At 49.2% G+C, this 15,641-nt stretch overlaps 1 protein-coding gene across 9 annotated transcripts in view; it reads right to left on the minus strand.

The window, feature by feature from the left end:
- The window catches only part of HDAC8 (histone deacetylase 8), a 46,322-nt gene that overhangs the window by 22,547 nt on the left and 8,134 nt on the right, over positions 1 to 15,641 (minus strand). For 3 of the 9 annotated variants that reach the window (XM_069810712.1, XM_069810709.1, XM_069810711.1), the window contains exons 2-7: positions 15,548 to 15,600; positions 12,565 to 12,695; positions 10,119 to 10,260; positions 8,726 to 8,838; positions 7,588 to 7,665; positions 7,049 to 7,157 (exon numbers count right to left, since the gene is read on the minus strand). In XM_069810712.1, coding sequence (XP_069666813.1) covers positions 7,049 to 7,157; positions 7,588 to 7,665; positions 8,726 to 8,838; positions 10,119 to 10,260; positions 12,565 to 12,695; positions 15,548 to 15,594 — 620 coding nt within the window. In that variant the 5' untranslated portion in view covers positions 15,595 to 15,600. Of the gene's footprint in view, positions 1 to 7,048; positions 7,158 to 7,587; positions 7,666 to 8,725; positions 8,839 to 10,118; positions 10,261 to 12,564; positions 12,801 to 15,547; positions 15,601 to 15,641 lie in introns of all 9 variants that reach the window. The other 6 variants (XM_069810715.1, XM_069810714.1, XM_069810707.1 and 3 more) reach the window with 4 other exon arrangements.

A 15,641-nucleotide genomic window follows, 5' to 3' on the forward strand; every position in this document is an offset into this window, starting at 1 on the left:
GTAGGGCTTCTTGACGCTGCTGCTGGTAAGGGCTTTCTTTGCCTGCACTCAGACCTCTGAAAGCACATCTAGCTCCTGTGAGCTGTCTCTGGGTCCCTCTTCTCCCATCTCCCTCAGACATGGTCCTCTATTTTGCTAGACAAGCAGCTGCCACTGGCCAGTTCAAACAGCTCACTTTTTCCCTAGGAAGCTTTACATTCCTCACGGATCCACCAGAAACAGGCAGACGCATGTGAAATAACATCAACAGAGGAAGGTTTACCTCTCGCTAGCAAAGACTGGGGGTGCCCTGCCCTCTCACCAATCTCACTGTGCAAGGACAGCCACTTCCATCAAAATGCAATCACTATCACAAGTCCTTCTACTATTTTCCCACTGAAACTTACTTCAGGCCAAGGATTCCTACTACTTCTCAGCAAGGTCTCCCAGCGAGGATGGAGAAGAGTCTTTTAGCCCATCCCTGCAGGTTTTTGCTGGCTGCATGAGGAGTTTTAAACAAAGTTCACTCTCTCCCAGGGCTTTTAATTTTCAAAGCACATTGCAGACATTACCCAAATTATAAACATCTCCTTAACATGACAGCACTTGTCTGTAGCTGCTGGGATCTCTGTTAAGGCATAAGGGTAGCTTAGCCCCCTTCTTGCCCCATGCTGTGCTCAGGAACAGAGTAATTCTTTCTGGTGTTTTAGGAAATCAGCGGAAGGACTGCTCTGCAGTCTCAGCCCTGTCCACATGTTGACAGATCCTCACATGCATGCAGGCTACGAGCTTGAGCTGGTGATAAAGCCAAACTGACTATACAGTAGTCCCGTCCATCCATCCTTCCCAGCCCTTTCCTTTTGCTTATGATGGAGCTCCTCTGATCCCACAGTGTGCAGTTTCAGAGAGCTGAACTAGCAAAAAGTTGCTTAGCAGGGTTAGTTTTCTGCTAGGTTAACTCCCTGAACTGGTTCATGGCAAGGAAAAGAGGGGAAAGGAGTGGGCAGCCAAGGATAAGGCAGTGGGAACAGGACTTTTCTCCCCTTCTGGCAGCATCCCTCAGGGAGACCAGCTCAGTCACACCATGTTGTGGTTTAAACCCAGCTGGTAACCAAGCACCACACAGCCTCTCACTCACTCACTTCCCCCACCCAGTGGGATGGGGGAGAGAATTGGAAAAAAAAGGAAAACTTGTGGGTTGAGATAAGAACAGTTTAATAGATCAGAAAGGAAGAAACTAATAATTATAATAATAACAATAATAAAATGACAATAGTAATAATAAAAGGATTGGAATATACAAAACAAGTGATGCACAATGCAATTGCTCGCCACCCGCTGACCCATGCCCAGTTCGTTCTGGAGCAGTGAATCCCCCCAGCCCCACTCCCCCCAGTTTATATACTGGGTGTGACATCACATGGTATGGGATATCCCTTTGGCCAGTTTGGGTCAGCTGTCCTGGCTGTGTCCCCTCCCAACTTCTTGTGCCCTTCCAGCCTTCTTGCTGGCTGGGCATGAGAAGCTGAAAAATCCTTGACTTTAGACTAAACATTACTTAGCAACAACTGAAAACACCAGTGTGTTATCAACATTCTTCTCATACTGAACTCAAAACATAACACTACGCCAGCTACTACAAAGAAAACTAACTCTATCCCAGCTGAAACCAGAACACACCGTCAGAGCTGCAACCCTGTCTGGGAACTCCTGATACACCTCCCTGCCAATGGCAAACTAATCCGAGCTAGAAAACTGGCTTTGCATCAAGATGCATCATGAGCATGGCAAAGATCTCTCACTGCCTCACAGCTGCAGGTGCAGGAACCTCTGACCTGTGACTGCTGGCTCCAGTGGGATGGTACCCCCATCACGGCAGCCAGGGCACAGCTCAGCCAGCAAGGACCACGCAATCTGGGCTGTGCATTCACTTGGCACATGTGCAAAGGGATGTTCTGCCCCCTTTCTATTCCTGAACTAACAAACAAGTTCAGGGAAGCCTTGGTGAGCGACGTAGGGCCACGAAGACAAGGTGACCCCAGTGGTTCTTTTCTGGCCCTGGCAGAGCAGCATGTCAAGGCAGGGCTGCACTGCCTGCCTTTGTGGCAGAGATGAACAGATGTTGCCCATTTTCACACTTCTCCAATCTCTTTCTTTCAGCAGTATCCAATTCACTACCCCCCCTGCCAGCCCCCGAAGGAAGCAGCTGACAGAGAAGTCGCCTTTTGTTACCCCCAGAGAGGTCAGAAGAACAGCTAAAGCAGAGTGGCTGACAGGGAGGATGGAAGAGAACAGGCTTCTGCAACTGCTCAAGGAAACCCAGAAGAGCAGTCAAAATTTCACAGCCCCAGCGAGATTGCCACTGGAAGAGGACCAGTACCACACGACGTTTCCTCCCATTGGTGTCAGGAGATGGCCAGCGGCATGGGAAGGAGCTCCCCAAATTAGAGGGCTTTCCTTTCCCTGGATATACAGGCAAGATTGTGACTTACACCTCTGACCTCCAAAAAGCTGTATCCAAAACTCACAAATCAAGTTACATCCACTGTCACCTTAGCAGCAACACATGGGCCTGCCTGCTCTTCCTTCTGCCCACGCTGCAGGCAGACAAGACCCAGTGCTGCCCAGGGCCCTGCTGCTCTCAGAGCCAGCAAACGCTCCCCATGCCAGCTTGCCTCCTGGCTTCCATGAGCCTGCCACCCTGCCGCTGACTGCCCCACTCTGTACACGTCCCAGCGAGACCCACGACGTGCCAAGGCGATAGCTGCACCAGCAAACACCACAAGCCCTGTCCTGGTTTCAGCTAGGATAGAGTTAACTGTCTTCCTAGTAGCTGGTACAGTGCTATGTTTTGAGTTCAGTATGCAAAGAATGTTGATAACACTGATGTTTTCAGTTGTTGCTAAGTAGTGTTTAGACTAAAGTAAAGGATTGTTCAGCTTCTCATGCCCAGCCAGCGAGAAAGCTGGAGGGGCACAAGAAGCTGGCACAGGACACAGCCAGGGCACCTGACCCAAACTGGCCAACAGGGTATTCCATACCATGTGACGTCCCATTTAGTATAGGAACTGGGAAGTGGGGGCAGGGAATTGCCACTCGGGGACTAGCTGGGTGCTGGTCAGCAGGTGGTGAGCAATTGCACTGCGCATCATTTGTACATTCCAATCCTTTTATTACTACTGTTGTCATTTTATTAGTGTTATTATTACTAGTTTCTTCTTTTCTGTTCTATTAAACCGTTCTTATCTCAACCCACGAGTTTTACTTCTTTTCCCGATTTTCTCCCCCATCCCACTGGATGCGGGGGGAGTGAGTGAGCGGCTGCGTGGTGCTTAGTTGCTGGCTGGGGTTAAACCACAACACATTCCAAACCACGAAAAACTCAGAACATGAGATTTCTGCAAAGTTTGTGGAACTATGCACATTTTTTAAACTTTTAGAGTCTGGAGGAACATTTAGGATTTGTGCTCTGCTGCATGATGAAAAGCAACTAATGAAGTCCAGGTGGCTAGGTCTCGCATTCACCACGTGCCCTGTGCTGTATTCCCCTTCCTATTCCCCTTACAGCAATAGGAAGTGGAAGACCAATCCCTTCCAAGCAGATTCCAAATCCAGCTGTCAGTCACATCCCTAATCTCCAGAGTCTCCCAACAGCATGGTCACTCTGGGGTCAGTACTGTTCAGTGCCTACACCCAAGGACTAGATTCAGAACTGGCCTCGTATTATTGCAAGATTTCCAGGCCACATGGTGCTTTTCATGCCACGTGCACCCGCTCCCCAAGAGTCTCTATTTATACCTGCACAACATGAAAAAGCCCTGCTAGACGCTGACAGTCATGTAGGAATTGCTTTTTATCATGCACTCCAATTTTGACTTCATTTTCCCCCACCGCTGTCTGCTTTAGAAGACACGCTGCACATGTCCCCCGCGCTGCACTCCTCTAGGAAGAGGCCACTCACCTCTCCGCCAGCCTCCTCCCCAACACTGAAATGGGGAGGAAGGATGCATCAGTAGATACCCTTGACCCATCATAGCCAGGAACAGGCACAGCTGGATGCACTGTGAAAGCAATACTGCAGCCTCCCAAGAAACGTCAGTCTCTGATTTAGCCTTATTCTTGCAAGTGGGAAACTTTTGCTTCAAAAGACAAAAAAAAAAAAAAAAAAAAAAAAGTCTAGTCTGGGTTTTCCCATCTGGGGCTTGTCTAAGGGCTTTACAAGAGGCACCAAAAGAAAGATAGCCAACCATCAAGAGGCTGAAATTGGATCTACAGAGAGCCAGGCTGCCAGCTGGGACACTGTAGGTGCCCACATATTGACAGAGGTTGAAAGCCCTTGCTTAGAAGGATTAAAAAAAGAGTATTATTTTTCATCTTGTCAAAAGCCTGCTGAATAGGAAAAAGCAGATTAGATCAGAGAAGGGGGAACTGGCCTTGCTGCTCCCCGAAAACTATCAGCCTCACTCTGTCTGTGCCACTGTGGGCAGCCAGGACGAGACCCCAGCCTGTGGTCCTAGGACCGGGCAGTACCATGCAAGGTACACCACCTATGATGGCTGAGTCCAAAGGAACCGAGACAGCCGACTGCTGGGATGCCACACATTCACCACAGCAATCCTGTTCTCCTTTACTAAGATACTGTAAACAGAGAAGTAGTATTTTCTTTCTAGATAGCAGGCAAGCCTTTGGTGCCACAAAGGTCCCGCATGCTTTCCTTGTAAGTGACCCATGTTACTAACAGGTTTCTCCACTGGCATAATGGACACATCACAACTTCCATGCGAGCAGATCTTTGTCACACAGTCCAGCCTGCACTGGCTAAAGCAGAATTTCACTAGATCCATCCCTACACACCGCTAACACAGCTCCCGCGCATCACACATAACGACAGGCCAAACAGCATTCAGATTTTGGGGTGGGTTGGTTTGGTTTTTTAATTATTGGTTTTTTACATTCTGGACAATACTAGAGGACAAATAGCTGATTAGTTATCACTTTCAGCTATAATTAATTTCGAGTTTATCAAGCAAACTACTGCAGCCATTTAAAATAACTCAGAGTTCTCTTTGTCTTTGGAGCAAAGATAATGCTTTTGAATGTCTCTGCATTATTTCTAAGTTACTTTTCTGCACTTGCAATGTTTCTCACACATTGTATTTTTTGTAGTCTTCAAAAGTTTAATATTTAAACTCCAGATAAAGTTACTGACATATTTTCAAAACTAATTTCATTCATTAATTTGGGCAGTTTTGCAAGACAATCAAGCAAATCAGCTATTCTGGATGCTTACAGTTAGCCAGACCCATCATACCTTTCTCTTTTGATGGTGAGACTATGTGAGCAGGTAGGGTCCCAGAGGGTTCTTAGTGGGAACATGCCTTAGACACATGTCTGCATGAACAGAGCGTACCACAGAAACTCAGCATCCAGGTCTTGGTGCTGTCACTCTCATGGCAGCTCTGAAACTTTTCATCCCTGGATGCCTTTGTCTTCAAAATTTTAAAGACGTCAGACTTTCCAGAAAATAAATAAATAAATTATGTCACACTTTGGTCCCCTTTCCATGCAACAGCTATTTGTAACAATGTACTTTAATGAGAGCCCTTGTCATTCAACTTCCAGAAACAATATGCAATTATCCGTGTGCCACACCACCTCCAAAGCAGGATAGGAATTTATCTACTAGAACAAAAGCGATCAAACACAAGCACTGTTAATTTATGGAGAGGCAAGTTCAAAGTGCACACATCTGAGACACCAAAGGCAAACTTCCTCCCCATTTATTTATATTGCTGTGCTGCAGCAGGTCAGCCTCCACTGAGACCAGGGAGGCAGCTGTCCCTGGCACCAAGGGAGGTGAGACTGTTTTGCACAGCATCTCCCTGGCTTTTTGCTCTGGGCATGCCTGATCTGGCAGCACCTCAGCAAGGAACAGAGGACTGCCAAGGAGCAGGTCTCCTCTCACCAGCAGGGGACACAGGAGAAGAATACAATGAAATGCTCTGTGCAGGGTGTAGTCAGCCCGCAAAAACCTATGTTGGAGGGAGTCACATGCTCCAATCCCACCACGCGTTTGGGAGGCACAAGCAACCATCCTCAGACATCAGCTGGATGAGACGCCCACAGTCATGCATGTGACTGTCTCCTGGCCAGGACAGAACTCTTTGTCTTTGCCCGTGAGATCTCAAAATTTCTTTGTAGATACTTTGGTTATATGCGGCTTGGAACCTATGGTAGGTTTTGATGTCCTTCAACTGGGAACATATGCAACGGGCTACTCCTGACTGGGCTCCTAACCCCTACTCAGACCCTAAAGCTGCCCTGCTTTTTGGAAACATGTCCCCTGACAGGAAGAGGGCTGCTCTACCACCAGCAGGGACAAGCACCAAGAAGCTAGCAGGAGGTATGGCCACAGCATGACTGCCCTAACAGGCTAAAAGTTCAGAGCAGTTTCAGCCCTCAAGTGTTAGAGATGAGAAGTGGATGTGCTACCATGTCCTGCAGCCCCACGCTGAGGCTCCTCTCCCCTTGAAAAGAACAAGCCCTGCAGCCCAGTTCTGACATGGGCAATGGCTTGTGAGGTCCATCACCAATTGAGTGACAGAGGAACCTGCTGGGAGGCAGCTCAATCACCGGCAGACGTTCAACCTTCAGCCTTTCATTCTTCCAGCAGACAAAAGGTGTTTGGAAAACACTTTTAGCTCAGCCGCAAGCATATTTCCCATAGATGATCAGAGCATTTATTTGAAGAAAAAGCATCTAGCCCTAAGTCCACAGATAAAAAGTACTTGTGCCTTCTCAGTCTCTCCTTAAACACACAAGGCTGATGCGTGGCAGAGACCCTCCAGCCACCCACAAATGCCTCTGTATATTCAATTTGCCTAAGGATTCGGACAAGACCTCTGAGACCTCTTAAGATCTGTCTGTGTTGTAATCAAAAACTGTAACAGAGGAAGGGGCAAGCCTTAAGGAAGGACTGTAATTAAAAATAGTAAATAAACAAAATCTGTGCAGTCTGTGTTCTGTAAAATCCCATCCAAGCAAACCATATCAGAGCAAGAGGGCTTACGTTTCACAGATCTGGTAATACTTCTCATCCTGAATGCCATCTTGAATAGGTACATTCACGGTGTAATAGCGACCTTTCCCTAGGCCAACATCTGTCACATCACCAGTGCCTGAAAAACAGAAACACCCCACGGTTAATTACAAGGGAAAGGAGGTCAGCAGCAAGAGAAATGTGTGGGATATCTCAGATGACAGCAGAGAGCCAGAACCTTTGGCACAGTTATGGAGAAGTCCACCACCACTTGCCACCACCAATAAATGAGGAGCTGGATGAACCTGGTTCTCACCCTCTGCCCAATTCTGTCATGCAGCTTTCAAGGGCTGTGGGTGGCCACCCAGCAGTAGCTCTGCCCAGAGCTTAGCCACAACCAGAAAGGGGGAAATGCCAAGCATGTAGCTCTCCCTTCTTTCCTTCTCCTGGGTCAACAGGAGAGGCAGTGAGATACCTCTGCTGGACAGAAGGGATGGGACTTGCCTTTGCTGGGGCCTCATCAGTGATGCGTGAACCAAATTAGCACAAACCTCACAAGTTCGACTTGCCTGGGAAAAATCCTGGTGAAAACTTGTGCAGAGAAACAGTCATGACTTTTGAGGTGAAACTAAAGGCATCTTCAACTCCTAACAGAAAAGAGAAGAGAAAAAAAGCTTTCATGCATCATTCACATAAATGACAGAGTCTAAACATGCAAACGAGCCACTTGATAAACATAGGACAGCAAGCAGAGCAGGAACAGAATGAACAAAGCAGAAAACCAGATGTGGCTGAATAAATCCATCCTTAATCAACGGAGACCTGAATTCAACTGCAAAGGTCACAACTGACATGAATTTGGCAGGTCTCATGCTAATCAGTACTGAAGGGATCTCAATACCTCAGGTCAGTGCCCACATTAGCAGCACTCGCCTGCACTGCTTGGCCTGCAAGGCTGGGGGAGGGAGCAGAGCAGGAATGCCTTGGCCAGAGCTTGGCTCTGATTAGAACCAGAGCTACTGGGCTCTCTTGCTTTTTCTCAGCACTGCTGCAGTTCAACAGACCTTTCCTTTTCCTTAAAGACATATTAAAATAGTGGGGGTGGGGAGGGAAAAAGAAGTAACAGGAAACTTAACAGAAACCAAGTGTGTGGGGAAAATGGAACAAAATGAAACACACCATAAAATTTAGGAGAGCAGGAAATGTTAAATGGTGTTGAAATAATGTCCCTGAAAGAGAGAGCAGTTTCAGCAAGGCCAGCCCTGGCTTTAGTTTTATAGCATCAAGCCTTCTTTTAAAAGCACTGTTTACCACTGACTGCTTCCCTCTTGCACTGGTGGCATTAAACAATTAAACACTGTCAGCAGCTGTTCTGCCCAGATGGGAGACAAGGGACCGGAGAAGGTCCTTGCTGGAGAGCCACTGGCAGAGGGGATTACTGGAATGGGAACACACCGTTTGTTGCTTTAGGTATGGTACAAGACTGCTGCCCAGACCCTCACAAGAGGTCTGACGAGCAGCACAGGGCAAATCCATAAAGCAGGACAAGGCAGAAATGGATTGAGGGAACTTGACTGCACTGAAAGGAGGCAAAGCCACAGCTGTTGCAGCAGGTAAAGCCCTACTGCCCTGACAGGCCTTGACTTCTCTCACTCCTCCCCCTGAGTCTGTGTGGCTGTGCTGTTTGTAGCCTGCACAGGGCCTTACCATCCCCATGATGCAAATCCAAATCGATATAAAGGACACGGTCAAATTTCTGTCGCAGCCGCAGGATCCCCAAGACAGCATCATTCAGGTAACAGAAGCCAGAAGCTTCATCTCTGTGAAAACAACGTCCATGAGGTTGAACATCGCCTACCCTGCAGCATCCCAGACCACCTCACTGGGGTGACTGGGAAGGCTCCTTTGGGATCGGTAAGTACTAAATACCTTTTTTAAACAGACTGTTTGCTTCCCAGGACAGTGCTAATAGCACAGCTCAGTGGCAGCAACACTGCTAAGACTTCTTCTGTTACAGGCATTTTATAAACCATGCAATCAAGATAAAAGGGAACAGAAGATTTTTTTAAAAGCCATCCCTCCTGCAAAGAGCAAGAAGGCTCAGCTCAGCCAAGCTAATCTCTCTCCTTTCTCAGCAAGCCATAGTGGGACCCATATTCGGCAAAATGCTGACCAGGAAAAGGGTCCTGATGAGACACTGCCATTGCTGGCATTTTCACACCACTGTTACACCTCCAGAGTTTCTCTGCCAGGTCAGAAAAGTCACTGGAGCAAGAAGAGAAACCTGCACACTCATGTATAAGTTGTTAGGGTAAGACACGTGGTTCATGCTTATTTCTGGGGCTCCTCAGGGAAACAGAACAGCACTGCAAAGGCCAGTTAGCTGGGGACAGGAAGAGTGCTGTCTTGTCTGCATTTGCAGACAGGCCTCATATTTTGGGAGATGGGGGGCACAAGTTAAAGTAAAACATACTTCCATGGACAATGAGGAAGCCATGGAAACAAATTATTTTACCACTTCAGAATCACAGGATTCAGGGATGAAATTTTTACTTCCTCCCCTGTTGTTCTGGAATATTATTGACATTACAGCTCAGAGCAAACAGTCACCCACAGAACATGGGGAAAACCAGAGGTCAGACCTGCACTCTTTCAAACCTCTTATTAAGATACCAAAAAAGACGCAAAACAATTTGGACAATGTGTTGCCAGGTTCCCATTCTCTTCCAAACTGGGAGCGACACCAATCGTTTGCCTCTCCACAGCCCTTCTCTATGGACTTTGCAAAACCAACTCTCACTTGAACTGCCAGAGATAACCAAGTATTAATGGATGGCAGGACACCTCTGAATATATCTGCCCCAGACCCGCACTGCAGTCCATGACAGCACCAGGACTGGGCAGTAACCAGCCTACTCTCAGGCCTCTGCCCCACTCTGCATCTTTCCTGTCTACCTGTGCCTTCCCTCACCCCTCTCACACCTTGCTCTCTCTTCCTGCTGGATCGCCACACCCTGAGGGTTCGCAGGCAAGCTGGGAGCTAGGAGGCAGTGTTCAGACACCAGGTGAGAAAACACAAGGGAAGAGATTGTTTCCTTACTTCTTTGCATGATGCCACCCTCCAGGCCAGTTAATCGCTACCTTGCACTTGCCGTCCAGCAGGCACTGGGCTGCAGCGATGGTGGCTCCTCCCACAGCTGCTGCATACTCAAAGATCCCTTCCGTAGCTGGACAGTCATAACCTGTGGGTAAGAGTCCGTGTGTCAGACACAACAGGCCTTTTCCTCTGGGGGAAGCATATTCTCCTTGTTTTGAGCTATCTCTCTTTAACCACTGCTCTAACTTTCTATTCAGGGCACAATGAAAAAGCCACGGCAAAAAAACCCTCACAACAGGTACCAGATTTGGACTCACACAGCAGATTTAGGGGGCATAAGTAGGAAAAAAATTGTATTGGGTTTGCAGGGCAAGGTTTTCACAGCCGGAGGGCTAGAGGGTTGGCTTCTTTGAGAAGACACCAGGAGCTGTACCCACGCCAGACAGAGATGGCTCCAAGACGGACCCCAATGCTGGCCAAGGCTGAGCCCATCAACGACGGTGGTAAGCCTCTGGGGTAACATATTTAAGAAGGGGGAAAAGTTGCTGCACAACAGCAACTGCAGCTGGAGAGAGGAGTGAGAATATGGGAGAGAAACAACTCTGCAGACATCAAGGTCAGTGAAGAAAGGGGGAGGAGGCGCTCCAGGTGCCAGAGCAGACATTCCCCTGCAGCCCATGGTGAAGACCATGGTGAGGCAGGCTGTCCCCCTGCAGCCCATGGAGGTCCACAGTGGAGCAGATATCCTCCTGCAGCCCATGGAGAACCCCACGCTGGAGCAGGCGGATGCCCGAAGGAGGCTGTGACCCTGTGGGAAGCCTGTGCTGGAGCAGGCTCCCAGCAGGACCTGCGGATCCATGAAGAGAGGAGCCCATGGTGGAGCGGGTTTGCTGGCAGGACTTGTGACCCCGCGGGGGACCCACGCTGGAGCAGTGTGCTCCTGAAAGACTGCACCCCGTGGAAGGGAAGCACGCCGGAGCAGTTCATGAAGAACTGCAGCCCATGGGAAGGACCCACATTGGAGAAGTTCATGGAGGACTGTCTCCCATGGGAGGGACCCCACGCTGGAGCAGGGGAAGAGGCTGAGGAGGAAGGAGCATCAGAGACAACAGGCGATGAACTGGCTGCAACCCCCACTCTCTATCCCCTTGCACCGCTCAGGGGGAACAGAGGTAGAATTGCTGGGAGTTAAGTTGAGTCTGGGAAGAAGGGTGGATGAGGGGGAAGGTGATTTTAGTTTTGTTTTCAATTCCCACTCTCCTAGTCTGTTATTAACTGGCAATAAATTTAATTAATTTCCCTAAGTCAAGTCTGTTTTGTCCATGATGGCAAATGGTGAGTGATCTCCCTGACCTTATCTTGACCCACAATCTTTTCCACTGTATTTTGTCCCCTACCCTATTGAGGAAGGGAAGAGAGGCAGCACATCTTGGTGAGCACCTGGAGGCCAGCCAAGGTTCACCCACTACATAAATCAACAATCAAAATGTTTCCTTGCACTCAGAGCATTCACAGATGGGTCTTGAACCAACTTCTGATCTGTGTGCCTGGCTAGCCCAACCTACTGGTCCCTCATAGCAATCTTGCAAAAACACTCTCAGTTCTCTGGCTACTCTATCAGGAAAGCCCTAACACGGTCACTGAAGTATTTCCCCCCTAAAAACAGACAAACACAAAGCAGACAGGCCTAGGTATGCTGTGGGTCTATAGCTAGAATATGATCTTCACCTATTCCTACAGCAGTCTCCCCAGAGCCATTCCCCAGCAAGGCACAACCTCGGGGCTCCTCCTCTGGCGGCAGACATATCAGCTTCAGAAATGTAAAGGGCAGATCTAGGGGAGACTCATGAGATCAGCGTAGAATCTGGACCACTGCCTCAGTGCTGGATCACTCCTCCTGTTCCTGAGACTAAGACAGTACCCACAGCCACCTCGCCTGCTTTAACTACTGCATTGCTCAGGCTGTCTTAAGTCCAGGCAGGCAAGAGCCCTCTGCTCAAGACGTAAGCAAGTCACCAGGCAAACAGGAGCCACTCTGGTCCCTGGCTGTAGCTTCAGGCCATTGTTCACACGTGCCCTGCACCACAGCAGGCTTGCAGCTGCCAATCTCAGCTCTGTTCCAAGGGCAGGATGGCAGAGCTTTCTGTCCTGCCTTAGATCCAAAAAGCAGTAGCAAAAGGCATTGGCTCCCGGTATGCAAGGGACAGGCTGAGCTGCACGGAGCAGCAGTGTGAGGCTGACAGTACCCTCTGCTGGTAACAGTGAAAATGCCAGCCTGACAGGTGACTGCTGGCTAACAGGGTTCAGCAACACCCATCAAAGAGTGTTTCCCTCCACAAACAGCCCCGCAGCCCACCTGAGCTTACCCCTCTGTCTAACCTCAGCTCCAGCAAAAAGCATCCTGGACCTGATACTCAGTTAATCTCTCACTGAAGATACATGTCCTTACCCAGTCCATACTCCACGGACTCCGGATGGTCATCATCCCCCTCCTCACTGACCTTCTGCAGGTGCTGCAGGTAGGCATCCGTGTGGAAGCTCGCCATCTCCTCCATGGAGGCCACTTTTGGCTTGACTATCCTAGGCAGAGAGGAGGAAGGGAGCACATCAGGACAAAGACTCTGGGGTTCAGCTGGAACACCCAGCTTTAACCTCCTCAGACTAGGAGCCTTCTTTTGGCTGTTACTGTTGAAAAAGCAAAAAAAAAAAAAAACCCCTCCTCCTCTTGCACCAGACTGTCGCTTTGAGTGAGAAAGCTGCTCAGCTGAGCTGGAGTAGGCCTTTCCCCCAGCTTGGCACTGTCTGCTGTGCCCACCCCAATGAGGAACACATGCAGATGCTGCCAGCATTAACCTTTCCACTTTGCTTCAAGTTTTTTTTCCCTTTTCTGGATGTTCTCCCAGTTTGAGCAATCCCCAGCAAATCCAACAATCTGGTTACACACAGAGGAAATAACAGTGAAAACGTCCAGGCCCAACCCAGTGCTGCAGCAGGACACCAGCCTGCTGGGTCAAGAGCTGAGAAGCACCTCTTACATGCTCTTACCTCTGCCTGCATTCAAATCAGAGACCGGCTCTGTCCTCAGCAACTCGCACGTGACCTTTCCTGGGTCTGGGCACTTTGCAATCTGCCTAAATAAATCTTGCGACATGGTGAAGCCCTCTCCAAACCTCAGACTCTGGGGGCGCACGCAGGCAACACAGCACACCTCCATTGCTACTGGAGGAATGCAAGAAGCTCCCACCTCTAGGGTAGCCCAGGTGCTGGGCACTTCTCACCCCACATCAAGGCAAACAGCCCTTTGGGTCTGCCTCTCTAATGGTACCGGCAGCCATTTCCCAAGCACGTTCTACCAAAATGATCAGAAAGAAGAAAATCCTTTAAAAAAACGTCCCAATAAGACTTTCTGGCCCTGCTGAACTGGAGCGTGGGATTTGTTTTAAGAGTTTATAAGATGCTACGTAAGAGAAGCTGAGCTAAGCACTTTTTTTTTTCTTCCACTTCATATCCCCCAGTGTCAAAAGCCTAATGGGGCAGGAAGCTCTCACTCTTCTGCCTCAGACCTCATCTTGTCTTCTCTCCTGAACAGCACCAAGACCTCACAAAAAGTCTCCTAAATCAATCTCAACACAGCAAAACAACATGGTCCCTCTCAGCATCAGCGCTGGCCAGTGGATTTGGAGAAGCACCAACAAGGATGGTTGTATTGGGTTTGTGTGGCAAGGTTTTGGCAGCAGGGGGTTACAGGGATGGCTTCTGTGAGAAGCTGCTAGAAGCTTCCCCTATGTCCAACAAAGCCAATACCAGCCGGCTCTAGGATAGACCCGCTGCTGGCCAAGGCCGAGCCAATCAGCAACAGTGGTAGCGCCTCTGTGGTAACATATTTAAGATGGGAAAAAAAGTTGCAGCAGGCACAGAAACGGCAGCTGGAGAGAGGAGCAAGAACATGTAAGAGAAACAACTCTGCAGACACCAAGGTCAGTGAAGGAGGGGGATGAGGTGCTCCAGGCGCTGGAGCAGAGATTCCCCTGCAGCCCATGGTGAAGACCATGGTGAGGCAGGCTGTCCCCCTGCAGCCCATGGAGGTCCACAGTGGAGCAGATATCCTCCTGCAGCCCATGGAGAACCCCACGCTGGAGCAGGCGGATGCCCGAAGGAGGCTGTGACCCTGTGGGAAGCCTGTGCTGGAGCAGGCTCCCAGCAGGACCTGCGGATCCATGGAGAGAGGAGCCCATGGTGGAGCGGGTTTGCTGCCAGGACTTGTGACCCCGCGGGGGACCCACGCTGGAGCAGTGTGCTCCTGAAGGACTGCAACCCATGGAAGGGACCTATGCTGGAGCACTTCGTTGAGAACTGCAGCCCGTGGGAAGGACCCACATTGGAGAAGTTCGTGGAGGACTGTCTCCTGTGGCAGGGACTCCACGCTGGAGCAAGGGAAGAGTGTGAGGAGTCCTGCCCCTGAAGAGGATGAAGCAGCAGAGACGTGTGATGAACTGACCATAACCCCCATTCCCCATCCCCCTGCACCGCTACTGGGGGTAGGTAGAGAATCCGGGAGTGAAGCTGTGCCCAGGAAGAAGGGAGGGGTGGAGGGAAGGTGTTTTGAGATTTGGGTTTATTTCTTATTACCCTACTCTGGTTGATTGGCAATAAATTAGGCTAATTTTCCCCAAGTTCAGTCTGTTTTGCCCAGGATGGTAATTGGTTGAGTGATCCCTCCTTGTTCTTATCTTAACCCACGAGCCCTTTGTTATATTTTCTCTCCCCTGTCCAGCTGAGGCGGAGGGGAGTGATAGAATAGCAAGATAAGGACAGTTTAATAAAGTGAAAGCAAAGGTTGCGCACGCAAAAGCAAAGGAAAACAAATTATGTTATTCTCTACTTCCCATCAGCAAGCGATGTCTGGCCACTTCCTGGAAAGCAGGGCTGCAGTATGCGTAGTGGTTGCTCCAGAAGACGAAAATGCCCCCCCTTCCATCTCCCTTTACTTAGCTTTCATAGCTGAGCTGATGTCATATGGTATGGAACATCTGTTCGGTTAGTTTGGGTCAGCTGTCCTTGCTATGTCCCCTCCCAAGATCTTTGTCACCAAAACCTTGCCACACAAACCCAATACAATGGTTTCTATGCCATCACTTCTGCTCAGAGCCATGAGAGCAGTGGACGACAGCGTGCTCTACGGAGAAAGCACAAGGCAATTTGCAGTCCATCAGACCAGAAAGGGTAACCATAAACTACACCTGCCATAATTAGCATAATCTTGTCCATTTAGCAAAACAAGCTAACCTTCCTTAGATCGTAGAAATACACACTGCGTGGGCTCCTATAATCACGCTACCAGCAGAGACAGTGTAAGACCTGCAGTTACTCAGTATCTTCCAAACCTTAGCAGAGAAGAAAATATTCTCTTCACAGAAAACAGGAGCACTTACGTCATCTGGTCAAGTAAGGAATATGCTTCGATCAACGAATGTACCATACTGGCCTAAAAAAAGAAGATTAAGACCATGAGAGCAGCTCTAGTGT

Source organism: Haliaeetus albicilla, chromosome 23 (genome assembly GCF_947461875.1).
Source record: "Haliaeetus albicilla chromosome 23, bHalAlb1.1, whole genome shotgun sequence".
Taxonomy (NCBI): domain Eukaryota; kingdom Metazoa; phylum Chordata; class Aves; order Accipitriformes; family Accipitridae; genus Haliaeetus; species Haliaeetus albicilla.